This window comes from Antennarius striatus, chromosome 1 (assembly GCF_040054535.1).
Source record: "Antennarius striatus isolate MH-2024 chromosome 1, ASM4005453v1, whole genome shotgun sequence".
Taxonomy (NCBI): Eukaryota; Metazoa; Chordata; class Actinopteri; order Lophiiformes; family Antennariidae; genus Antennarius; species Antennarius striatus.
In genome coordinates, this window is record NC_090776.1 from 21,402,857 (window position 1) to 21,429,867 (window position 27,011).

The 27,011-nt window shown below is 39.3% G+C and overlaps 1 protein-coding gene across 3 annotated transcripts in view; it reads left to right on the plus strand.

Annotated features, from left to right (window-relative positions):
- Positions 1-3,567: 3,567 nt before the first annotated feature.
- The window catches only part of tcf12 (transcription factor 12), a 69,460-nt gene continuing 46,016 nt past the window's right edge, over positions 3,568-27,011 (plus strand). For 2 of the 3 annotated variants that reach the window (XM_068320169.1, XM_068320175.1), the window contains exons 1-5: positions 3,568-3,717; positions 4,449-4,537; positions 4,745-4,817; positions 12,928-13,001; positions 19,970-20,072. In XM_068320169.1, the coding sequence (XP_068176270.1) occupies positions 4,466-4,537; positions 4,745-4,817; positions 12,928-13,001; positions 19,970-20,072 (322 nt within the window). In that variant the 5' untranslated portion in view covers positions 3,568-3,717; positions 4,449-4,465. Of the gene's footprint in view, positions 3,718-3,954; positions 4,075-4,448; positions 4,538-4,744; positions 4,818-12,927; positions 13,002-19,969; positions 20,073-27,011 lie in introns of those variants that run through there. The other variant, XM_068320182.1, reaches the window with a different exon arrangement.

Genomic DNA, 27,011 nt, shown 5'->3' on the forward strand with positions numbered 1-27,011 from the left:
TGGATAGTTTGATCCTTGATTGATGGAGTTCTGTGGGTTTAATAACCTGACAAATTAAAGTGATTTATGTTATAACAGAGAAGCAAGCAATCATATTTTTTCTGTGCAACTGTAATGTTTGTAACTTGAATAAGAAATAAATTCAGTGTTATTTAACATTACGGAGATTTTACATTTATTTTCCATTACATTGAGTTGTATTTAGTTACATTAATAAGTTACATCTGGCCCTTTGAGGACAGCCATTATGCTGCTGTGGCCCTTGGTGAAAATGAGTTTGACACCCCTGATCTAGAGCTTCTGAGAGTGGAGAAGAAGTGGGTGCTGGCTGACTTCCACACAGCTAAGCAAATGCAAACAGGATCAGAAAAGACTTCTGATCACTTCCCTGGGAGAGATCAGTTATACTGCTGTCTGTGTCATCTCTCTGGAGATCTGTCTCGGCACTGTGACACGTTGGCAGGCAGAGGCATTTGTCATGTGGGTGTGTGTCGTGTTTTATGGATCCACTCACAATGAACTGCATCCATCTTTGTCATTATCCTGTTAGTGATAACGTTAAGAAGGCCGACTGCAACAATTTGTGGAAACGTGTGTCCTCCCTTCCCATCTGGTAGTTTGTGGGTGAGCCTCGCGCTGTGGCCCTGTGTGCAATGCATTCTGGATGCTGTGAGATTTGGTCATAATGTGAGACAGGACTCCCTGAAGGGATGTCACAGTGAGGAATTTTTAACTGAACCCATCTTCCCGTAAGTGCAAACGAGAACCCTTTATGTTACTGTTTTCCCATTTGTGCTACAATGGAGGTTGAAAACATTTGGTTTTGGTTTTAATATAGTTTGTGTGCTCCACGTTCGTCCAACAGGTGGCAGTCTGGAATTAGTAATCTAGAACTGGGTTCCTCCCTTGATGATAGAATGTCAACTTTTCTCGTCTAAAAAAGCTGGACTTCATTGTTAGAAGAGAAATTATATTTTGTGGTGTGCTGTTTTATGCTGATGTAGCATTTGTATGGCTTTGAGTTACACAACATGGAAATCCTTCTTAAAGTTGTTGGAGTCTTTAAAATGCTGGTTGAAATATTCTGGCTGCAGGTTCCCCTAAAAACATGTGTTGTGTAGGAGGTGTGGATGAGTGAAGGTCTGAACAGTTCCAAAAGTGTTGGACTGAGTTTGGTGGTGCTTGCATGACGGGCCCCATTCAATAAAACAACTGGATCGGATGGGAGGGACAGCCCTCAGTGAAACACCAACACACCACTGGTGTCTTGGCAGCCTCTTTACACTTACAGTGTTTCATTCTTGATTTTTTTAAATTTATATACTAGATTTAAATTCATGCTGATCCGCCTGTGTCTTTTCTACATCTCGCATTCTTTGCTTTCAGTTTCAACTATGTTCCTTTTTCAGTCATGACAACTTCCATCAGGGGCATGTATCCTCTTTTGCTTCTTGCATCTGGTTGAATGTGAATAAAACAGAGAAACATTCAAACCGCTCTGCATCGGGGCGAGGCAGACAATGATTGAGAATGCCGACAATTTTAAACACATCTTGGGTAATATTGATTTAAACTATTTATTATGGAAATATCACTCTTCTCATTTAAATCCATATTAATCAGCTGATAAAAATCTGTAATTAACTGCTATAAAAAAAAGTGAGGTTTTTGAACGCCTATGCAATGCGAATAATGAGCCACCTGTGACGGGTGTTAAAACACAAGACAATAAAAGGGGCAGGGAATTGGTCAGGATATTGGTTTTTAGACATTTCAATGGCACTCGTTGCATCGCAACTTTACAGAAAAGGTATTGTCAGGCTGCTGGACAGCGCGGAGGAAAAAGTAGTTCCTACACAATGTAAGGACCTGTCAACCTGCATTGTTTAGGAGTCACGTTTGGCGCAACATTTCTGCATCACAAAACAGACCAGTCAACATGGAGCCTGCAGATAAAATGAGGCTTCACCTGTGCTTTGATTGAATTTTCCTTTTCTAAAACAAAATCTGTAATGGAGCTCACATGCGCACTGTGCCCTCTCCTGGTATAAAAAAAAAGCACAGTGTGTCTGTAATTCATTCATAACTTTTGGGTAATCTGACTAACAAATGCTGGCAAAACCACAAGCGCCTTGGAGCTGCTGGAATTATCTTCAGCCTCTCCTGATCAGCTTCCGGACATGAGCTGCAGAGCGTTGACGATATTTGGCTCCACAAATGGGAGGAAACCTCACGAATACCTGCAGATAATAGAAATGTATCTAGTCTGTGGTTACCTTCACAATAAAATTAATCAAACTGTCGTGGGAAAGATAACGGACAGTTAACTAATCATATGACAAGTGGCATCATATTTAATGTGGTGGTAGCTGTACTGTCAAGATGGAAACATGTAATTTTAAAAAAATGAAAGCACACATTTCATTCAAGAAACCTGTATAGAAGTTAACATATTTTAAAAGATATTTAGTGCAGCCTTACTAATTATATGAAAGATTTTTTGGAAGGCTTTCATTATTTTTTTTTTATTGAGTGAGTTCAAATAAAATTCAACATCAGTATCATGGATTGTTCCGTTTATTCTTTGATAATTTATTCAGAAATCCAGAAGCTGGAATAGTTTTATTCACCAGAAGAGACAAACCTCATAAGGCATCAGTTATTGATCACATTTTGCTCTTCAACATTTTTTCTGACTGCCTTCATAGGGATGTTACACCCTGTCATCACTAATGTCACATTCTGCCACACTATAAATAAACAATAAAGCAAAGAATATAAATTTCCATGCTTTAAAATGATAGTTCTGAAGCACAAATGTTTCGTTTTGTTAAAGGCTTGTTGGACTGATTCCTCTGTTGGCATCTCAGCTGGATTGACTACAGCAAGGAAACAGGAATCAAAGAAAGGAGTCAAGGATGTGGAAATTGAGAGAGAAGATGAGGGATATAGTAGGAGTGAAAGTGAAAAGACGGTTGTTGTCATGAAACTGTGTGGAAAACAGTCATTGCTGTTGATGAATTTATTTGAGACGACTTCACAAAGGCGAAGATGTCCATTAAATCCATTGTTGACACACCAGTATAGGCCTTCAGAGATTCAAACGCAACTGATCCAAGTATAATTAGGTTCAAGTCCAATCTTTAATCATAAACTGTCTTCATTTAGACTTTTATTCAGGCTATAACTGACCCTTCTGCCTCCCAACACAACAGACAATGTGGTGATGACTTAATTTGCTGAAACTTAGATCCACCCTGTAAATTTTGTAAAAGAAGACTAACACTAGTGGACAACCTACTCTACTCATTTTGTGTCGTTGTCACGTGTTTTCTGTCATGGCAAATAAAAATGTCACCATCAGAATGAATAGAATCAGATATTGGTCTCGTCCGCGCGGGTCTTTGAGGAGTAATACGCCTTTAAAGCGCAGATCACCGTGACCGTGGACGGTGTCGACTCCCGGCGCGTCTCCCGCTGTGTGGGACCATCGTGTCACACCGCCCGGCGGAGGGATACAATAACCAATGTCATCGTGGTGCTGCGGCTTTCGCAAAGCAAAAAAATGTCTGCCTAAGGGAAACTCGTAACTGATATATAGAGAGGATATTTTGCAGGCATAGCCATTTAACCGATATTTTTGGTTTTTTTGAGGCGTGCTGCAAGACACCGAGTCTTCTCCAGATCACCCTAGTCGGGATTTTAATTGGAAAAAAGGTAAAATATCAGTGGGAGTTTGGCATAAGCTCTCGGACCTGAGAAAGAAGTTGGGAGTTGAGAATGAGCATCACTACGTGTAAGCCTCTGGAGCTGGACTGAATGGCATTCGCGTTATTTTTTTTTTAGCTATTTAACTCGCATTAAAGTGGGATGTAATTCAGGTTTTGTTGTCCAGAAGGGCTTCCACAGCTTCACGTCTACTCCACCGGCTCGACCCGCTTGCAGCTGGCTGCGTCTGGTCGGCTCTATTCAACCCGCTAGCGTTAGCCACCAAGCTAAGGTTAACCATCGCTCTGCTCGTGAAACGCGCCTCGCTTATCGCTGACAGGACTCTGACGCTGCGAGTCCGTCCAAGTGAGTTACACAAGTGTCACACCACGGTCGTGTTATTACGGAATAGATGTGTTACTAATGCTATTCCGCAAGTCCAGCTCTAACGAGACGCACCATCCATTCATAACGCTTCATATCTCCTCTCCATCATCCAGGCAGGGAAAGAAAACAATAAAAGATGAAAGGAACTAATTTTTGTTCCGTCATGTGGATGACATCGGGGTTTTTTTTGTTGTTTTGTTTTTTTTAGCTGTCAGTGTTTTCTATGCTTCAGTAGCAGAACTAACTTTGCTCCACAGCCTTTATTCCGGGTAAACAAAGTGCTCGTGGCGTGGGTCGCCTGCTGTCCTGTTCCGCAGCCAGAGATGAGAGCTGACCGGCTGTTCTCTCCTCAGGTCTCCAGATCGTCAGGATGAATCCCCAGCAGCGGATTGCCGCTTTTGGAACAGACAAGGAGCTAAGTGACTTGCTGGATTTTAGTGCGGTATGATTTCTTTTCACACTTCATTCATTGGTGCTCCTGCAGCTCTTAGAGGTGTGGAGATCAAATTGGCTAAAACATCACTAATGTGTTTATTATAAGTGTCAACTTGACAGTTCCTGAAAGCTATGCTGTGCAGCTTTATGGACAATATTTAATGGATGCCTTTGCATTGGCTTATTGTTTTTGCACCTATATTCTTGCTTTCAGATGTTTTCTCCACCTGTAAGTGGAGGAAAAAACAGGCCAACCACACTTGGAAGCAGTCAATTCAGTGCATCAGGTAGGACATCATCTCTGCAAACTATTCCAGCAAACCCTGTGAGATGGTTTAGTTTTCATTCTTGCAGGACGTTTGATTCTTGCCCCTCTTCTGTGTTGCTTATGTCTGCAGTGTTCACATCTGGTGCTTGAAACATAAGCTCTCTCCCTCGAATTATGGTGGAGTGCAGCAGTAAAGAGGCAAAATGAAGCCCAGTGTTGTTAACAGGCATATGTAAACGTTTTGTTGATCAATTACCATCACAGTGTAATGCATTGTAATATTGTACCTGACTGTAAGATGCACAAATGGGACAAGTCAGGCATATTTTGGCAATTTTAACTGAGGTTTGTTTTCAAGTTTGCAGAAACAAGACCTAATGCAAACAGGAAGCAGATTTTGGGTCTGTTAGTTAATGTGTGCATAAAAGAAACTGCTTGTTAAATGTCATGTAGGTTCATAGGATTGTGATTCAGTGGTGTTTTTCTTTTCATTGTTTGTTATTTTGATGATTGATTAGCCCCTCTGGAACCCCTCACATACACACATACACACACCGAACTGCCTTTGGCATAAATTACTTGTTTTGCTTGTTATGCATGATCGTCTTTATGTTTTGTCATGACGAGTGGTCAGATTTCCATTTTCTGGATGGCTTCCTTTCTATAAATTCTGCAGGACACTAATCCAGAGCACATCTATTGTTTGATGTGCGACTACAGAAAGTCAACAATTGAGCGTTATGTTTTCTGAAAGCATGTCTTGTTCACATCCACAAAGCCTTGTTGTAGTCAGTTATGTGGGAAAGGCAAGGCATACACTAAGTGGAAACTGAAGGAAAAGACAAAGAAAGAAGAACAGAGCTGTCACTCATTCACCATGGAGCTGCAGGGATGAGCTTTACAATAGCTCCTCATTTAAGTGTGTAGGCGGCTTTTAAGTAAAGTCACACCTTCCTGGTTAGTTCCCTCAAAGGTATCAATTTTACCTGTCAATGACGATAAAGCTGGGCCCCAGCTTCGAGTCCGGGTCCTTCAGAGGCCGCCGTCAGAGGCGTTCTAGACGCCTAAGATCGGCTGTTAGACTAGACGCTCTGGTTTATGGTGAATTTCCTGCCACCATCTCCAATCTTTAGCCCTAAGTCAAATTGTGCCTCTTTTGTTGCCTAGCAACACTGACAGCTGGAGTTGATAAGTTGATCAGTGTTCATGGTTAAAGTTGTAGTAAGATCTTTGGAGCACAAGTAGTTAGGACAAAAGTTATGACCTCTTTGTAGTAAAAGTAATACAGTCGATTGTTGTTAATAACATCGTCATGGTCATAGTAGAAGTAAAAATGTTGTCATTTAAACTGTTTCAGTAGTTGTAGCAGTGTATTACAGTAACAAATCTACTGATGTATGATGTGGTTGTGGTTCTACGTAGTAACCCAATGCTACGTGGTTCTCCGATCAGTGCTGTTCATTGTTGTGAATTATTCCATGAAAGGGTCCCACCATCATAGGACGGCAACAACAGTGAACATTTTAACAAATGCTTTATCTAATTATTTTGGTTTAGGCAGTGTTGCAGCCACATATGATGTCTTACGTTATTCTGTTCCATGGAAAATACTGATGTGCGAAACTAGTTTAGTCCTGATTTAGTTAAAACCTGTATCAAAAGAGTCAGCTTATATTTTGTTGATTACGTCATTCACACAGAGGTTATGTAATAACCCATTTTGTTTGTCTGTTTCTTAATAAGAGCTTTTTTCTGAATGGATTTCAAGGAAACTTTGTGAACGGATTAAGATTAGGCCAAAGAAGATTGCATTTTGAGGAGAATCCAGATTATTTTGATGATGAGGATCCAGATTCTTTAAGCACATTTTTTTCTGTGCAAATATTAACAAATGTTTAACTGGTTCTTGGACGGCCTTGATGATAAGTCTCTGATGAACATTTATTCCAAGCTTTTGTTGTGGTTTGGTCTGGAAACTATTTCCTGATTGCTCAAGTTTTAATGACAATGGCGTTGGCATTGGAGTTATGTGGTGCCTGAAAGTTTTTAATTTGTTCCTGTGTCAGTGGTCGAAACATGTGCAAGGCCTCAAAGGAACAGAATTAATTACTATTTTTATTTTTTAGTGCACTGTGGCCGATGTTTTACAGTGGGTCCAACAACTTACAGTGTCTAAAAGGTTTAGACTGGGTATTTGTGGCTGGTAAAGAGATTAATTGTTAAATAAATCTGCAACTATCACTATTGACTGATTAATTTGTCATTGCCAATACACATTTTAAAACAAATCACTATAAATTCATTGGTCATTAGTTTTGATACCTATTTATACCTATAGCTATCAACAGCTGACTCTGGCTGTCATTGCTGCGTGTGTTTAGTGGTCAAGAGGTAATTGAAGCGTTTTCTTCTTCTTCTTCTCGTCAAGGATTAAATTAGAAATTATAAGAAGAAAACTCTTAATGTAAATTAATCTGAATTCAAAGCAATTGCGTGACTCACAAGTGACACTTAACGGTAGATATTGGAATTATATATATTTTAATATGATGATAGGTTTTTATTCTTATATATTATAGAATAACATGATATTATGTGGTTTTAATGGTTTTCTGGTAATCTTAAATCCAATATTTGAGCTCTGAATGTTTTGCTAGTGATGCTGAGAAACTTAATGGAAACAAAACAGTAATCAAGCAAAAAGGGTGTGTTAGACTTTTGCTTACCAAGGAAGTGCATCAGTATGCCATTCAAGTAAGTCTGGTGGAATACCTCAGTGGCTTAAAGCTTGTTTAGCCTCCACACCCCCTGAGGACAAAATTCATTCAGCAGAGGGAGAGATATTAAAGTTACATTAAGGTCCTACAGTATTTTATACTGTGTACTTAGAGAAAAGTACTTTTGTATTTAGATTAGTAATGACATTTAAATGACCTCAAATGTAGATTATAGATTGAAATTTAATAAATGACTTATGAACAATTCAATTTACGAACAGTCCCTGGGAACCAGTTATGTTTGTAGGTTGAGGACTACCTGTATTAAATTACATAATGATGAAAAAATTTGTTCAACCAGCAGCCAGTAATGCAGTGAATATTACATGTATGAAGCAGTAACCAGAACATTTTTGATATTTTTCCTTGAACAAGACGCATATTTATTGGCAGCTGATTTTTTGACTGACTGATTGATTGTTTGATGAATTGTGGCTGACTGTGGTTACAGGATTTGTCACTATATAAAGGTACTGAAATGAGCTAGAAGCTCTTATGGAGGTGAATGTGAATGTCAGACCAGTGAGTGTGCAGACAGTGAAGAAGCTTCTGGGAGTGAGAGTTTGGATTATTGCATCTCAGCTGGGCATTGGTGGATAATTGAGGTAGAGTGGGACTGGCAGAACCCATCAAAAGCGTGCCAAAGGAAGACGGATGGGAGGAAATACCCAAAGTGGATCTAACAGAGATTCATCATTTCCCCTTCCAGCTGTGGTGATGTTGCAGATGTGATGGGGCCATTGAGCGGTGGGGCTGCAGATAACTGGTGTTGAAAGGTTAATTTTCATTTAGCAACATGTAGTGGTACATCTGTTAACGGTGTAGGATGTTTTCCCAAGTCAGTTGGATCCCACAATAAAAAATACATGTCATTGCTGGCCCTTAAGTGAAAAGAGCTTCCCTGCTTCATGGTCTGGAGGACGTGGTCTGCAGTTCTGTGTGATCGGAGTCAATTCTCACGCAGGTTCAAAATGTACAACATATTCATTATAATTCATTTTAAATTATTAAGTTTGTCACAGTTTTTACAGGGATTTAATACATTTTTATTGCCGTTTTTGCCAAATTTAGTCAGTTGAGGATTCCTCTAGGTTTTCTCCGGCCTCTTTTGGAATGGTTGGATCCTAAAACTATTCTGCACAATCTCTCATCAGAGTCGATGAAACAAGTTTTATTATTGTTGCAGTGAGGAGGAAGAGGAGGACTTTTTTGCAGGATTGGGATTGGGAAGGTGCAGCTGTTTCTGGATGATCCATCAGGGACAGAGAAAGGAGGAGTCCGTCAACCCGTTTCAGCAGTGTTCCAGAATACTTTGAACTGAATCAATAGGAAATTGGGCATTCTTATAATTTTATTTATGTCAGTCTTATGAACTGGACCACAGAATTTGACATCTCTTTTCTTGAGTTATGGAATATATAGAAGGCAGGGGATGCTTCTCATGCTGTCCTGGGTGCAATCCCTGGTGTCTTCAATCCCTGGTCCAAACTGTGGTGTGGAGGGCATCCAGTGTGAAAAACTTTACCAAACAAATATGAAATTACTGCTACAATGGAAAAAGGATGAAACGCTATGGCGACCCTTAACTACACAAGCCAAAAGGGAGCTTTTAGTTGTGGATAATATTGTATGTTTCCGTATTTTGCCTGCAGAAATGAAGTCACTTTTCTAAATCATGCCTTTGCAATTAAACTTCCACATATTTGTAGAAAGGCCAAGTAAGTAAGTTTTATTTCCTAACAAGGAACAAACAGATCTTAGGCTAACAGTCATTTATATGAATTAGACTTAAAATTTGAGTGTGAGCTGAGCTGAATATGTTCACATCAGCGGCACTGTACTGGTAACACACTTGTAATTTATACATGACATAAAAAGTCTATAGGGTCACCATACTTCAACATACTTCACTGCAGGACATTCACAGATTCAGTATGTATTCACCATATGGCCAGTAATCAAACCTCTGAATATAATTTTTCTATTATTTAAACTCTTTTGACAAACCTACATTCTGCAATTTCAATCACAAATATGATTGACTACTTCAGGTAAAATGAACACTTATTCCACATGTCCACATGTTTCAATCACTGTTTCAGCCTTTTTCTTCAGAACAGACCAAAACACAGTCACTCCATCCACCATCAAACTTTTTTTATATATTTATACCTGCGCCTTTTATATATTTATACCTGTATTTATACCTTATTTATATATTTATAGCTTTTAGCAGTCTGTCTCTGTGCAGGGAATACATGTCCTTTACCTGCAGTATGATCTGTTTTGGATATTTGCCATGAAGTACTTAATGGTTGAGTGTTGTTTTGATTCATTTCACTTAATCTGCAGCTGTTGCACTCATGTCTTTATTCCTTTGGCTCTAGAGCAGTGGTTCTTAACCTGGGTTCGATCGAACCCTAGGGGTTCGGTGAGTAGCTCTAAGGTGTTCTGCGGAGACGGAGGTCAAGTCTTGACCTTTTGTCTTGACCTCTGTTTTTGCCAAACATGCACAAATTACTGTGTACGTTTGACACATCGTGTCAATTTGTGATTACACCCCCCCCTTAGCCATCACTGGCTGCAGGTGATCACGTGACGCTACATCAATTAGCCTACCTGTGCTACATGGCATTTTGTGCACTCAGTAGTCGATTTATGCTGTCATGATGGTACATCATCTGATTGCTTTCTTAATGTTTTAATTCATAGTGAGTATGTTGAGCAAAAAAAGAAAGTGGTCAGATGAATATGTGCAACGGGCGGCCGTGGCTCAGTGGTATCGCAGGTATATGATTCAAGATCGGAGGTTCGATTCCCGCTCCCGCCGAGTCATTTGTCGTTGTGTCCTTGGGCGAGACACTTTACCCTCCTTGCCTCCAGAGGGGCACTTGCTGGTGTGTGAATATGTGTGATTGTCCCGGTGGCCGTAGGCGCAGATTGGCAGCCACGCCTCTGTCAGTCTGCCCCAGAGCAGCTGTGGCTGCACATGTAGTCTACCATCACCAAGTATGAATGAGGAGTGAATGAATAATGGATCCAATGTAAAGCGTCTTTGAGTGTCCAGAAAAGCGCTATATAAATCGAATCCATTATTACAACTGTTATTAACGTGAATTTACATGTACTGTATAACGGAACATGATGGGAGTCAGCGTTCTGCATGATTTGCAATGTCAAGTTGAGCAACTCTAGTCTCACACTGGCAAAAATAAAGGAACACTTCCTTAAGCTGCATGGAAAACAAAAGAAACAGACTTTGCTGTGGAAATGACATAAGAGTAGCACTTGTCAAGGTGAAGCCACGCATATCTGAACTGGTCTCTCAGTAACAACAGCAGAAGTCACACTGATTTGCAGGTAGGTCATTTCATGTGAGTTCATGCTCTGTCTTGGTTTTGTTCTTTGAAAAAGGTTACATTAATGCACAATTCATTAAATACACCAGTAAAACATATACTTATGCCTTAAATTAAGATTTGTTTTTTACTAAAGAAGGGTTTGATGAGTGAGCATATGAAACCGGCAGGGTTCGGTACCTCCAACAAGGTTAAGAAACACTGCTCTAGTGTCAGTGAGGAGTCAGTGCTGCCTTGTCTGTGCTTAGAGAAGAGAAGGGACCCTTGAGTCCTGGTAGAAGATGGTAATCAGACGAGATGACAGCCAGTGGCCCTGAGAGTCAACACTGGCCATTGTTGCGTTCAGAGTGTGAAAGACCTTAGTTGGGCTACAATATGTCACATCGGTGTTATCACAATAGCAAAATTTAGACACACGCACAGGAGTTAAATTTACAGCAGATGTGCATCTGTCGCAGTTATTAACGGGGAAGATAACACAGCTAAATAATGGAGGTGGGTCTACTGGCTATATATATTTTTAAACTGCTGTCAGTAATGGTGAAGACTGGTAAAGAGGAAGTGAATCTGCTTTGTGTTCATAGCAAAACAACATGTTTGTCAGGGTGAAACTATTTGTTAAGATGCTCGCTGGAGTGTGATTGCTGCTTTGAGGAGTGTCACCGACTTTCTGGTGAAGGGTTTAATTATCTTACTGACTATGAATTGATTGGCAGCATGTCAGTTGGAAATTAATCATCTACACTGTCTATGTCATTTATCACATCTCACACTGAGGACTGTTTTTCACAGAAAGGTACCTCAAACCATGTCATCTTACTGCCTTTTAATGAATTCTCATCAGTATGCAAGCATTCAGTATGACATTTGTAAAGGCCTTACCGATGCATTATAAGTTAAGCCAGGTAAGGGAATCATTCGCTGCAGTCTGCCCACCTGCTTCTGGAGTTATACTTTTGTTTTTCATCTCTTTCTTTAATTTCTCTGCTGTGCTCTGCCTATGCTTCTGCTTTTCTTTGTTTCCTTTATCTTATGCCTGACCCTGCTGCATGGAGGTACCTCTGTGCAGATCACTCTTAATATCAACGTTAGAGATATTCTTAATATTAAAGTTTTTTTTTCTTGCTATATTATTTTTATGAGCATACACCATTTTTTGGTATTGAGATTTATTGAGACAGATGAAATTACAAAAGGTGCAATCAATAACTTGGAGAATGTCGATGCTTTATTTGCTCCGCAATTATGCTTTGTTTGTGGGAACTTTGGCTTTTACTGCTGCACAATATTGTTTCAAACAGCAAGAAAAACTGAGGGATGAAATATGTTTACAGAGTATGTCACATAAATTAGATTCCAAACATCAGATATTATACTTTTCTATATATGCCAGATGGTCTTCCCTGTCAGTCGGTTGGAGTTATTGATTTTATTTGTTTATCTGTGTGGATCTTCAAACATACAGGTTTTCTTTCATTTAAAAGATGTGTTTCATCAGGTTTTAGTGCTCAGCTGGTTGGAAGAGGTTGCTTTTTGGTGAATTCATACACATGAAGTGTTGATTATTTGTGGGCATAATTTATGCAAAATGAAATATTGGAAATCATTTCTTGACGTAATTTTCCTTAACTTGAGGTTAATTCATGAGTTTTCTTCCACTTTCTCTTTGTGGAGCCAATTGACAGTTACAAATATCCCCACTGTGGGACAATAAAGGTCTATTATTATTATTATTATTATTATTATTATTATTATTATTATTATTAAGAAATAAATAATTTTGTTATTCACTGTTTCTTCATCCAGTGTGAGACAGAGATGGAGTATATGGATATATTAACACTGACTCTCTCTCTGTCTCTCTCTCTCTCTCTCTCTCTCTCTCTCTCTTTTGGATTTTGTGTCAACACGATTATTTTGTAATTTTACTTTTATGAATAAACTTGATGTTAAAAATCAAAATCAAATCTCTCTCTTTCTTTCTCTCTGTCAGGTATGGAGGAGCGAACCAACCAAGCATCTTGGGCCCCGTCTGGGGAGTCCAGTCCCTCCTACGAGTCCTCTCGGGTAAGAAGACCAGCACCCTAACACCAATGAATGACTGTTCTTCTCCACAGCCCATCATGTAACACTCATTAGATCAACGTGGTGCCTTGACAAAATGTTTACTGCAGTGACGTTGCATGAGTGGTAACATATTTATTTTTGGTGTTGGAATTAATTGATAGCAGATCTCTGAAACTGGTTATTATTGACGGATTAAATTTCTTTTTAGTAACAAAGATCTGTTGAAATGATTCGACTCAAGTTATATATTAATATTGGAACCCAAAATGTATATTTATCACCCCATGGCAGATCTTTGATAAGAAACATGTTTTCAGCACTTAACCTAAGATCAGATATTGTGCTGTTGAGGAGATAACTACTGATGAATTTATTCTCATAAAAATAAATAAATAATAGAACTCTCCGTTTAACCCCCAAATTTCATCCCAACTCTTGATTACTTCTCAGTTTCTCTTGATCAGCTGATTGCTTAGTTGACTCTCCTGCTTCTTTCTTGGGATGCCTTTTCAAAGCAGAAATTAAACAACTGTTAGGGTGAACACTTCGTCGTGTGTGCATTTAAAACCCTCCTATCAGTGGCGCTAAAGCGAGCTAGTGCAGTAATGCTGTAGGACGTCTGTGTTTTTAAGGAGGGGTTCAACAGGATGACCTTCACACAGCGGCCCTTCGAGGCCACTGATCTGTCCAATGTTCTGAAAATGCTGCTGTAAGTAATGTCTGAAACTACACTGAAAGCCATCATGGCTGAAATCTGTATGTTTAAATGCTTATTTCGGATTTATACATGCTCTGATTCTTTGTAGATACTGCAGCCAACTGTATTTGTCAGTACAAGTGAAACTTCATTAGTATATGATAATTTTCTAGATTGAGGTGACGTGGCTCCGGTGTTTTTAACTAGTAAAATTAAAAAGACACCCAAGGCCAAGTAGCACAGAACCAGATAAAAAAAGCATGTTTGTAGGCACACAGTTGGCAGATGGACTGTCATGATTCTAAACTAGACAACAATGATACACAAATAACATTTTCATTACTGTTTTAAATACAAAGACATATTTGTGTTTGTCTTTGTCTGTGTTCGTGTGTTGTTGTTTTTGTGGTAAATTTAGGCCACATTTTTAATTTTCTTTTTTAAAGGAGAAAGTGCATCTGCTGAGCTGTTGAACTTTCTGATCAATACTGTGACAGTTTGTGTGTGAACATACTGTGGATTTACCAGATGTAAAAGGAGAAAGTGAGATTGACAATGACTTATTATAAAGGGTTATTTAACAGATGCAACCTGTGGTTTATTTATTGTTGTTTAAGCCAGTCGAGATGATTTTAAATAAGTGACACATTGAGAAACAAGCATAATCTTTATTTATGTGTAATAGCTTATTGCTTTTTTTAAATAATGAAACATCAAACTGCATCTCTGTTGTTGTGTTTCGGTGAGAACATCTCACTGTTGGTGTGAATCTCTCTCCCCCCAGTTTGTTTGTCCCTCACACATTGGTTGTTCCAGATGCCCTGTATGAATTTCATTTAATGTCAATCTCCTGTCACTTTCCATTAGAATTCTGTTAAATGTCAGAGCCACTCGGGCTGCGTTACCTTGTTTATTTCTCTGTGCCCTTCCCGAATGAACATCTACAGGCTATGGTAACATAGGCAGCTTGATTTGAATTATAAGACAGAGAAGCTTGAGATATCTTTGCTCCAGGTGCATATAAATGAGTGTTTCTGACATTGCAAGGCACAGCATCAGCCATCAGACAGCTGTTTGCACCTCTGTGAGGCATGCATGCATTCACACACCTTACTGTCTGCACAGCTGCATACACGTATAGTGATGCTTGATTTATACAGCCTATAAAGTATTATAAGCTATACATCTTGCTGCAGGAAGTGCATTTGAAGATTGTGAAATCCATGCTATAGTTAACATATATAATAGATATATGGAATCATATCTACATTCATAGAATCTAAATTTGTCTCATTGTGTCACCATATAATTACTGTATATAAAAAAATATATAAAAAAATAAAATGAAAATGATAAAAAAAATCCAGAATATCTGTACAGTGCAATCTGTTACAATTGCTTGCAAAACATTCTACCTATTAAGATTGTTAGTTTTTTTAATACTGTGTCAGAAACATTTTTAATCTGTCAACCATAGGGTTCTCTTATTTTTCTGAAAGGATTTAGTTTAATTGATCAAAAAAAGTGAAACTGGATCGTGAAGAGAGAGAACTCTGAATCTGATCTATTATCTGTTTGCCAAGACCTTCATTCATTCTTCATTCATTCTTATCCTTGATGTTGAAAGGCAGTGATGTCGGCAATGTCGCATCATTCAATAGAATAAGTTATTATTTTCTTTGATTAAAAACATGTACCATATAGCCAAGACCCTTGTTTATACTAACAAAACATTTAATTACCTTGTTAAATGATAATCAAACAAATGATTTGTCAAAACTTAGACATGAAGACCTGTTTTCTTAAATTTCTCAAATGTATCTCCTATTCGCAAAATCTGTCCAAGACTCTCGAGAGAAATCGTCAACGCTTCACCTCTCAGGTTCTTACAAAGGGAGTTGAGTTGTGTCCCTGAGCTTGTTTGAGCCGGTGAGCTGAGTGTGTGATCAGTCATCTGTGAACAGTCCTGAGCCCTGCTGTGCTGACCTTGGCTTTCAGCCAGTCGCTGCATCCTGGGCAGCTGTGGCTGCAGGCTGGCGGTCTGACAGTCAGGGCTTTGCCCACCACCGCTGTACAACAACCCCACTTCCCCAGTGTCCTGGTCTGACTTCATACTCCACTCCACACGCATCCATCACGAGCATATCATTACTACTCCAGCTGCCACACGCAGCCACACATTCACCTGGGATGCAGCATAGAGCTTGGAGGAGATGACGTAAAACCTGTGGAGGGTGATTTGGGGCAGTGGCGTGAGCGCTACACTGCCGTCTGTACGCTGCTGTCGTGCGCTGCAGTGGCGCACTGAGTGTTATGTAGCTGGTAGTGCCAGTGTAGCCCTGTGGCAACAGTGACAGCGTGTGTTAGCATCTCTGATAGATGTAGGCCACCACTGTTCAGGGAATGATGAGGGATCTCTGATTCATGATCCAACCGTCCCAGAGGAGTGAACATAGAGCGACGGCATTGACACACAGACGCATACACCTTCAGCCTGGATTGACACTGGCAGTTATAATGTAATCAGAGGGTTCATTACCAGTCAGAGAAAGACATAGTGTGACATCTTGGGAAATATGCTAATTAGTGTTCTGGTAGAGACGTAGTTGATAGAATCAATACAGCTCTTGTATGTATGAGAAACGGCTAACAAGCTCACTTTATAGATATAGATACCACTAACTAGAGTGTGCTTTCTTAATTTCTCTTCGGGGATCAAATCAGTATATGAAATTTTTTTTTAAATTAAATTAAAATCAAAATATTGTTTAATCCGAGCAAAAAAAAAGAGGAAAAAAAATGCTTTGTCAAAATCCCATCTCAACGTTTTATGGAGGGCTATTTCTTGCCAAATAGTTGTTGCCAAGTATTATGCGAAGACCACGGGAAGTTAGTAGTAGTTGATCTCCATAAATAATCAATCTTTTTATCGAACTCACCAGGGAGTGAATACACAACATTTAAAACATGTTGTATACCGTTATGTTTTTAAAAAAAATTGTTTTCTCTTTTTTTACTACAGAAAAGAGGATGTGCCGTGTTTTTCTTGCCTATGTGAGCTTTATAAGTCTGTATCTGTATGTTAGTTATCTTGAGGCTCTCATGGGGCGGTTGTTGTTATTGAGTCTGTTCATGGTGTGATTAACAGTTTGGGCGACCTGGCAGGAGCACAATAGGGACTCTGAGGATTCCCTCCACACAGCAGCACAACACTCAGCTGCCTTTGAAATTACTCCATCACCATCCACTTGCAATAAAAGATGGGTAATAAGATTAACTTTTTTTTTTTTTTTTTTTTTTTTACTATATGTTGAATGCAAAGGGTGTACATTGGTGAAGATGGCTCTGTAGAGATTAGAGCCCAATGTTGTGCAGTCCCTCTGGTGAGGATGATGCATTTTTGCAGAGATGTTTCTGACTGGAGCATAGCTGGGCTTGCACTAGGAGCTAGTATGACCAAGCCGCTGTGGCTCAGTGTAAAAGAATTGGGTAAGCCACAAAAAGCCACATTCTGTGTCCCAAACAGTGGCTTTCTATAATAACAAGTAAAACTAACAAGAAAATATTGAATAATACCAAGAATTAAATTTATTAAAATCAAATTGTCTAAGTCAAAGTTAAAATGTCTTGTAGTCCAAGTAAAACTGACTAGTAAACATTGAGTAATATTTTGAATGACTGTATCTTCACATAGTGAATGCAAGTTTTCATTTGTTGGGGGGTGTAAAACCACGCTCGTCATGGGGAGTGTGGGGGGATATCCCCCCGAGAGATCGGGGGGGCCCCGGAAAATTTTTTAGAAAATGTGGTTGTTTTCCTGCATTCTGAGGGCAAAATCTTCTGTTCAGCTTACCCACAAAAATACACTAAAGACAACAGTTCAAGCTTAACTATCTTTATTTCTATCCTACTTTATGCAGGTATAAATGTGAGATTCAACAACTGAAAACTTGCATTCACTATGTGAAGATACAGCCATACAAAATATTACTCAATGTTTACTTGTAAGTTTTACTTGGACTAGAATACATTTCAACTTTGACTTAGACAACACCATTGGTATGCCATAGTTTAGTTTAGTTTTTTTAAATTCGATAACATGATTTTTCATTTCAATTTAAAAAGGCATATAAAATATCAAGCGAGGTGAATACACATTTACATGCATCACTGGTTATTCCTGCCGGTCATAGGGAACAAATGTCTAAGACTACAAACAAGTATTGATAATATCTTTCATTTACCTTCTGATCAGTCTGTCACCACTCCTACCCCCTCTCAGCATTCACCATTTGTTGTTCAATTAGAATTTTAACGCAAAATCTACTATAAAACACTCTATTCTCATTTTCTTTCAATCGATCGTCCTCGCCTTGTCGTACACCAATTCACGGGTTTAGCTTGTAAAAATAGAAAAAAATGTTTTCCTTGGACGAGAGGAGGTCATGACCCGAGTGCATATTTAATGATCGGGAGCGTTCGGGTCACTTTGGCTATTTCTGTCGGCATGTGGAAATAGCCGCATGCTATTGTTTTCTTACGTTATCCCTTGGGGATTTTTGCGAGTCCAAAAAAGTTGTAAGTTTTAGCCTTTTTTTCCTAAAAATAAGAACGCCACTGTGGCTACACAGGCTAAAAACCTTGTAGCCATATGGAATCTACTTTGCCTATGGCGAAGTGGCGAATGGCTAGCGCGAGCCCAGCATAGGAAGATTTCCACAGTGCTGGGGATAATAACTCTAACAGAGTATCTTTTATTACCTGGGACCCTGAGTTTTCAAAAACATACTGTGACTGGTATTTAGGCCTATGCCCTCCAGCTGATAACTGTCATGAAAAGCGCCGCTAAGCTGAAGGAGAAAAGGGCAGCTTTTTTGAGCCGCCGGTACCTGGAAGTGATATATAATTGACACTGTCTGTCATTCCTCCTCTATGTAACAATCTTGTCTTATGAATTATGGGTTGACATATAAGCCAGTTGTCAAATAAATAAGATGGTATAATAAAAAAAGACAAGCAAACAAATAAATATGGTTCAGAGATTTTTTTTTATAGATGTATGATAATAAATACAAATCAAGGAATTCTCCAGGTCCAGTTATTTCCTCGAACTCAGAAATCACAACTTTGCAGATGTGCACAACATCTGACTTTTATTTTAGAGATAAAGATCAAATATTTATAAAATTAAGAGGTTTATTGCAGCACAAACATTTCTTATTGATGACTGTATTTCTGAAATTCTGGATTCAGTGACTGGATTGAGTTAGCTATAAAAGTCCAATGCAAAAAGCATACTTTTTGGAGTAAATTGTTAGGTATAGCTTGTCTTACTTCTCAATGTATAGTTTTAAAGACTAATTCAGAAAATATATAAGCGTGAAGATACATTGATGATATTGTTGCTGCCCATCTCTACATGGAATTTCTCAAACTGTCTTTATCTCATTGGGGTTTTGAGTTATATTTCATATCTACTTAGGTTTCTATGGCTCGTCAGTGTTGTGGGAGACTAGCAGGCTGTGTTAGCAGCAAGTAGTTCATCCCAACGGAGCAGAGAAATGATCTGCCTGCTAGTATAGACACACATGTTTTACATTAAGCGTTTAAGGTAAAATTAATAATTTCTTTTACATAATATGCTTGAGATTTTAAACTCCACCAGTACATTCGAGGAAAACAGAGCAAAGCAAAAGCAGATGTTTTAAAACCAAATGAGAAAACACCTTGGAAAGTAAGATTTTGTTTGTATATGAGTTGTGATTGTGCTTCCTCATGCAATATTGATATTGTTATTTTATATATGTTATATTTTTTCAACTGAGCTGACTGGAGTGATGATTTCACATATTGATATGTGTGGCATGGAAACCTTAACAGATATTGTCTGTTTGGAGTGTAATTGCGGATTCAAAGGACTGGGCTAGATGGAGGAAATTGATTCGCTGTGGCGACCCCTGAAGGGAAAAGCCGAAACGAAAAGAAGAATTGCGTAATTGTGTAATTGCAGATAAGCAAACAAACTACTTTTTTTTAAAACTTGTGACTGGTGTCTTCATAAAAATGTAGAATTAAACTGAAGCAACAGTTAAATCTCATCAACAGATATGAAAGTGTTTGTCATTATCTGATTATTTTTTTTGGACTATAACACAATTTATCACCACAATCGGCCAGTTGTGCTCTCCTCTCACTAATTAGTGCTGTACCATATCACTCAATTAGTAAGGCTGCCCGATTATGTGCTTAATATTCTGATCTCTCCCCCTAGGGTTTTGCAGACAGCCCTCATTATGGTGATCATTTGAGTGACAGTCGATTAGTGTCCCATGAAGGATTGTCCCCAACACCTTTTATGAACTCGAACATAATGGGTAAGTAAGTAATTCTCATCTATTTGCCCCTCTTATGCCCTTCGGTAGGGGAAAGACGCACTGTTAAAAAAATGTCGGATTGAGTATAAGGCACATCATGCATCTTGACGTAGCACAGCTGAAAGGCTCGCCGTGCTACAGGGCTGGTTTTTCTTCTCCCATCTCTTGCTGTCTTTAGTTTCTCCCTTAATCCCCCTACGCTTTCTGTATCTCCATCTTCCTCTTCTTCCTCTTGTGATGACCCTCCCCCAGGCTAGAAGTCAGGCCATCAGTATCGCTTTCCATCATGACAAACTGTCTTTGAGAAATCACCCAGAACAACTATCATTGACAGCAGGGTAGGGATCTGTGGGAGAAAAGTTAAACACGCTGCGGTATCAAAGACTCTTTTTTCTTATAATTTTTTTGTACACTCTTGAATGGTTCACAAAGAGTGCTGAATTCTATATTTAATTTTCAGAATAGAATTTTTTGTTTCGTTAGTGTTTCTCTAAACTGTGGCATTTAATCTCATTGATCTGATCCCTCCACCCACACAGCCCAGATTAACTCTCTCAGCTCTGACACATATCATTTTAAAATTCCTTTGAAATGGTTTTCAAATGGATCTTATGAGCACCTTCAATTGTGTGAATAATAATATACCAACTAATTTAGTATAAGGATTTATTATTTTAAAATAACATTGCAGGATGTAAAAGTTATCTACTTTTTCATGACTGAGATAATTTTTGGTTGTTATGTATCTGTTATTATCTTGACTTCTCTGATAGCTTGAGGTTTGGTAACAACTGACAGGGGTTGGTGGAGTCATGTCCTGTTTTAGCTGGAACTTGATTGGTTTTGGTGATTTTTGATGCCCATTCGTTTGTTTGAGTTTTTATCAAGTTATAGCTTGTATCGCAACATGCTCATGAAAAATTTCCCGAGTTGGTGATTGTGTAATTTTATTTATCACAGACTTGCAACATGTTTTCTGCTCAGCAGTTAAGAGCTGTGTGTTATCCAGCTCTTTGACAGTTTAATGGTCAACATCTCTGCCAATTGTTAAATTACCCTGGAGACAAGTCGTTTATCAAATCGTTAGTTTTCAATGTGCTCTGCTGAGTCAAATCTGTTTAATGAAACTACATTTTTTAAATTTATTTATTTATATTTTCTTTTTCTTTTTTTTCTTTTCCATTGGAATAAATGTTTGTTACCTTATATGCCAGCTGACACACATAAACTTTGCTTCTAATACCATAAAAAGTAGACTATATTCATTAGATTTGGAGCTGAGGAGTGAAATTTTGTGTCAATCTCTGTTTAACAATGACACTTTACTCCTCATGGTGCCATCTCATGTTTGGGTAGACTTTGGATTAGCCTGGCTTGGCTACATGTGCGTTGTAGCTCCGCCCACTTGCGTTACAATCCTCTTACTTGCGGCACGTAGCCGGGCGCACACCACCTCACAGGTGGTAGCCGCATTGTTCGTGCTTACTGAGCAATATAGATGAAGAGTTTTAGCGTCGGCCATGTGACACGCTTTGACCCAGTTGTCACATTTATAGCAACCCGATGTGATTCCTGGGGCTTCACAGGTATAAAAGAACTTCTTAGTTTAGCACGTCTACTTAAGTTGACCAAATTCCCATCATCTTTATATCATTACAGCATTGGTATTATGTGAAGGCATCTCCCATTTCCCTTCACTCTGCTCATTCATCTGTCACATGATGTTTCAGTACCAGTTCTGAGGCTGTAATTCAAACGTCTACATCATTCTATGTCCACCTCCAAACGGTAGAGAAACAGGATCAAGACAGTGCCACCCCCTCTTTCTCTCTGATATAGAGTGGGACATCTCACTCAAATTACACAAGCAAAATCTTGAGGATGAATTATGAAACAAGATTTTCTTACTGCGCTGCTCATTCCTCACCAAAATTGTTTACAAAAAAATGTTTTCGTGCACTTTGTTGTTTACTGTGTGGAAAAAGTTTGCGGTCAGCCAGTATGTTTTATTTTCTATATTATGGAATAAAACAAGGAAGTCGTGGTCATAAATAATCCAGGGTGCACCTGTTTTTGTCACACGTGTATGCCGAATTAGTCAAGTGCAACCGAACAGCACTTACCTCCCCTGTAGCAAGTCTGTTATAAAAAAACCTCAAATGTTTGAAATATTTTTATCAAACTGAATGTGCAAAGTGCTGCTGTTGAAAGTTTATTGTCGACATATCTCCTGTCAGCGTAGAGCTAAGTGATTACCAAAAGTCTTTTTGCTGACCCAATCTGGAAAGTACCATTAGCCTCTGAGAGAGCGAGACGTTAATAAGCTACAGTTGGGCTTTGAAATGGTCCGCGAGTTCTGAGAAGGAAGTCACTGGCTTTGAGACAAACAACTGAATCATGTGACTTTTGTAAAACGTTTTAACTCCTTTTTGAATTCCTTGTCTATTAAGAATGGCAATCATAATAATTCTGTTACAATAGCAAAAAAGTGTGTGTGGTGTGATGGTGTAGGTGATGATGTTCTGAGTACTAATGTGAATACCATTTATACCTTACGTCAGGCCTAACAGAGAAAAGAACACATCCTTGTTTTAAAGTTAAGGGAAAAAAATTAATAAAGGAAATTATACAATTTAAATTTATAAATTTGATTAAAAGAAGACCTTAAACTGCTTAAACTGCTTACTGCAGACCGCTGGTTCGTCAGAGAGAATAGATTATGTGTCATTGCTTCATCAATGACTGACACAAAATGGAATATCCTGCACTGTACAAATCAATTGCTGCTGCATTCAAACAGCCAGCCTCCTTAGCGGCTGTATCTTTTTTTAAATTTTTTTTATTGAAGTCAGTATATTGAGGAGGTGCAGCCGACTCTGTCTTTGATTTCTGATGAAAGCAACACGAGGTGAGCGTCGTAGTGAAGGCTCCACGGCAGCAGTTTGACGACCAGCTGAAATGAGGCGATACTATTGTCTGATGGGAACAGACCTGAATGAGTAAAACGTTGACAAGGCTAGCCATCCTATTTGACAATGACATGAATTTGTCCTGAGAAAGAAGGGAGATATTTTAGAAATTTGTCCTCAGTTGCTTACAGATGCACAATAAGCAGCCTCGAAGGAAAAAGAAAGTTAGTCTGAATCTTCTTTTTTAAGGTTCACTCATAACAGCTTTGTATTCAGCTGGCTGCTTCAACACATCTGCCTTTGAGGCCTATAAAGGCTGAACTTGTGGCCATGTTATTCCCACTTTGTTTACCTCCCTCCTTCATTTCTAAGTTTTTGATCTGGTATTGATAGAAATTAATGACAGGATGCCATCTGAGGAAGAATTTAGTCTGAACTTGGTTGTCTTCCCCCAGGGTGCATCATCGAGGTTGAAGTTATTCCAGATGTGCTGGATGACCGCCTCCGCTTTAGACTGGATCTAATCCAGCTCGGTGTTCAGATTCTGAAATGGAATCCTCCAGTTTCATTGTAATGTCTCTAATGATGTGAGTCATGATTGAGTCAGACTCTGGGACAATGAAAAAATATTTAATCCTTCAGCTTTTCTGGGGTTATGAATGCTCGATAGTTATTTCTTATTTGTTTGCTGGGTTGTTTCTTATCCACAGAGATAACAGCAGTTAAACATTGAACGGCTATATTTAATTACCTGCAAAGATTTTTTGCTTTGTGTTTTCAACCCAGTGGGGGGGTGGGGGGTGTTAGCGGGGCAGGGTGGTTTCCAGCAATCTGGGTAATTATCACAGGCGAAGAGCGTCAACAGAAAGAGCGGCGCTATGCTCCTTTGTTTCCCGCTGGATTGTGATTGGTGTATTCGCTGTTTGCCTTTATTGTTATTTACTCATTATTTTTGTCAGACTTGACCTCAGATGATGCTGGTTGTCATGCTCATTAGTAAGACTTGATCTTGTTTCACACAGGTTTAACCTGCAGTCTTCATTCCAGCCATGTGCTGAAGGATGTGACATCACTACATCCTGAGATGTACTGGGATTCTCACCCTGGTGTGCTCCAAACATATTAATCATGCAGCTTTATCCCTGCGTGAAAACTAATCGGCTTAAAGCTCTCATGGTCGCACGCGTATGGCCACATGTATCATTCTCTCAGGTTGTCAGCACATACATGTGACAATCATGTGACTACCTGAGTCAGGTTGAGCTACTGTGTTGTTCCAGGTTCCTGTTACCCAAGATGGACAATAATGAAATCTTTCTTTTACCAACTTTAAATCCTTCACGTGTCCGATGAGAAAATATTGAAGGTCCTGATGAATTATATTCTCTTTATTACCTTGGTTTTTATTTCTGTCACACTGGTGGATTTTTTCCCTACCCTGTTGTGTATTTTTCAAGGGCATTAAGAAAATGTCTAGACAGTACAGTCCTGATGCTGCAGTTATATAATACAGTCTCACTGTATTGTGTTGTGTCCTAATCCTAATTATCCTAATCCAAAACACCTCGGAGCTCTGTGTCATGAGGTCCACAATGAAGAATAATACAAACTATTTTGATGGCCTGCAACTTCGAATAGTTTTGAACAATTAAGCAAGTCACTTTACCTGTGTCCATAATGATTTGTTTGCTTAACATAATCTTTATGTATCTTGAGAAACGTCCTCCCCCCCCCCTTTTTTTTTTTTTAAGCAAACACCTTTTTTCTTTTAAGAGACGACAAATCAGCTGTACCTAATTATCTCCTGTAAATCAGCTCTCAATGTTATGGAGCAGGTTTGCTGGTCTTGTGTCACAGGTCTCCTGAAGCCAAAACCTGAAGTGTGTTTCTTATAATACTAACACAAGAAGTGCAAATTTAACTACAGTTTATGTTAAAACTATGTCTATGGAGTGACAAACCTCTGACCTCTGTGTGAGCAACTTCTTGTGAAAGTATTCAAGTTTAAATGGAGGACTAGCCGACTTTATGACTTAATTATTTTTAGATTAATTATTATTATTATCAGATATTAGAAATTTTGACATTTTTAAAGGCACCAGTGTAGCAAATGGTTTTGTATTAGCTGGGGAAATGGTTGGATAGTTTGTCAGTTATGGTTAAACATTTAACCAGAACAGGCAGAAAGATAGAGGCACACATAACAGCAGAATAAATCAATACACAGTTGACTTATAGACTTATTTCTCCTTATCTTTTTCTATCAGAAACAATTAGATTGGTGATGTTCAGTGTGATGTTAATGAATTGTACCCTTTTATTGTTATTTGAACATATTGGCCAATGATAACTTGATTGTTTAATACGGTATATTGTCTATTGCTATCATTTGCAGATCTACTTTTATTGTAATATTCCGCTAAATATACTGTTGTCAAGAATAACTCCAGATTTTGTAGAGTGTGGCGGCACGGTGGAGCAGTGGTTAGCGCTGTCGCCTCACAACACGGCGGACCCAGGTTCAAGTCCCGCTCTGTGCGGAGATTGCATGCTCTCCCCGTGTCTGCGTGGGTTCTCTCCGGATTCTCCGGCTTCCTCCCACCTCCAAAAAGCATGCACTTCAGGTTGATTGGCCGGTCCCAAATTGCCCATAGGAATGATTGTGTGTGTGAGTGGTTGTATGTCTTTGTGTGTGGCTCTGCAGTGCACTGGCATCGTGCCCGGAGTGTCCCCTGCCTCACGCCCTATGCCACTGGGATAGGCTCCAGCTCCCTGTGACCCGCTGCGGCGGATGTAGCGGTGGTAATATGAAAATGACTGACTGACTCCTGCATTTCTAGTGATTTGATGTTTTGTTAACAGCTCAGATCAAACAAATATTTGGAAATGTTGAAATCCTTCAGTCCTGTAGTGCTTGAACATTAATCAGCAGCATGTTAGCTTTCAGTCTTTGATGATTGGTGATGGTATGACGTTGTTTTCCTCTCCCCTCTTAAAACTGAAGAATTCTCAGATTGTGTCAGTAACATTTTTAAGAGATGAAAAGCGTTACACGGTGATGTAATGTTAGTTAAGCTTTTGTGTCAGAACAGAATTAATCTCCTTTGAGTCGTTCCCTTTTCATTTCTGGTCCCTTAAGGCTTTTCATTACGTGTCAGATCACACATCCCACTGGCACCCCCAGTGACTTTCACTGGTGCAGGTGTCATGTGCTAATGCTTTGTCCCACAGGAGGTCTTCCTCAGACCCACGATGTGATTGTGGCCAGATGCTGTTCAGGTGTGCACCCAGTTTGGGTCACAGGTGGTTCCAACACTCCCTCTCCCCACACTGTCATTCATATGCACAAACACATGCAGAGTAAGTCATGAAAACTGTTTTTACACTTTCACATGTGTGAATAGATGAACATATACAATTTATCTGTTGTGTACTTACCAAGAACAGAACAGAAGAGGAGGTAAGATGAGAAGATGTGGTGCTTTACTGTTAGTTGGCGCAGCCAGTCATAATGCTGAGCCGGTGGCTGTGCTTATCTATTATTGTGGTCAGTGGAGCATGATGAGCTGAAGATGAGCGGGAAAACACACAAATCCCCTTTCTTTGTTCGCATGCGGCCCACATTCCCCCAGACCTCCTGGTCCTCACCACTGTCGGGCTCCTCTCGCTCGGCTCGGCCCCGGCAATGCCTTCCTGGGCTCAAGCCACTGCTTGTGACCGGTACGGCTGTCCAGCTGCAGAAGTTCAGCTGTAGTCTCTGTCGGCCTGGAGGGCTGTCCCCAAAGCAGGGGGCTGGGGCATGGCCAAGATGTGATGACATAACAAGTCTCTATGAAAACAGCTGCCAAGGCCAGATTGCCAAGATTGTATAACAATGTGTGGACGGGTTTGTGTGTGCATTTTATCAGAATCAGAATCAGAAAAGGTTTTATTGCCAAGTACAGTAAAAATTACTGTCGAGGAACTTGACGCAGTGTCGGTGCATAGAAAGGCGGAAGAGAATAGTAGTGAGTGAGGAATAGGATAAGAA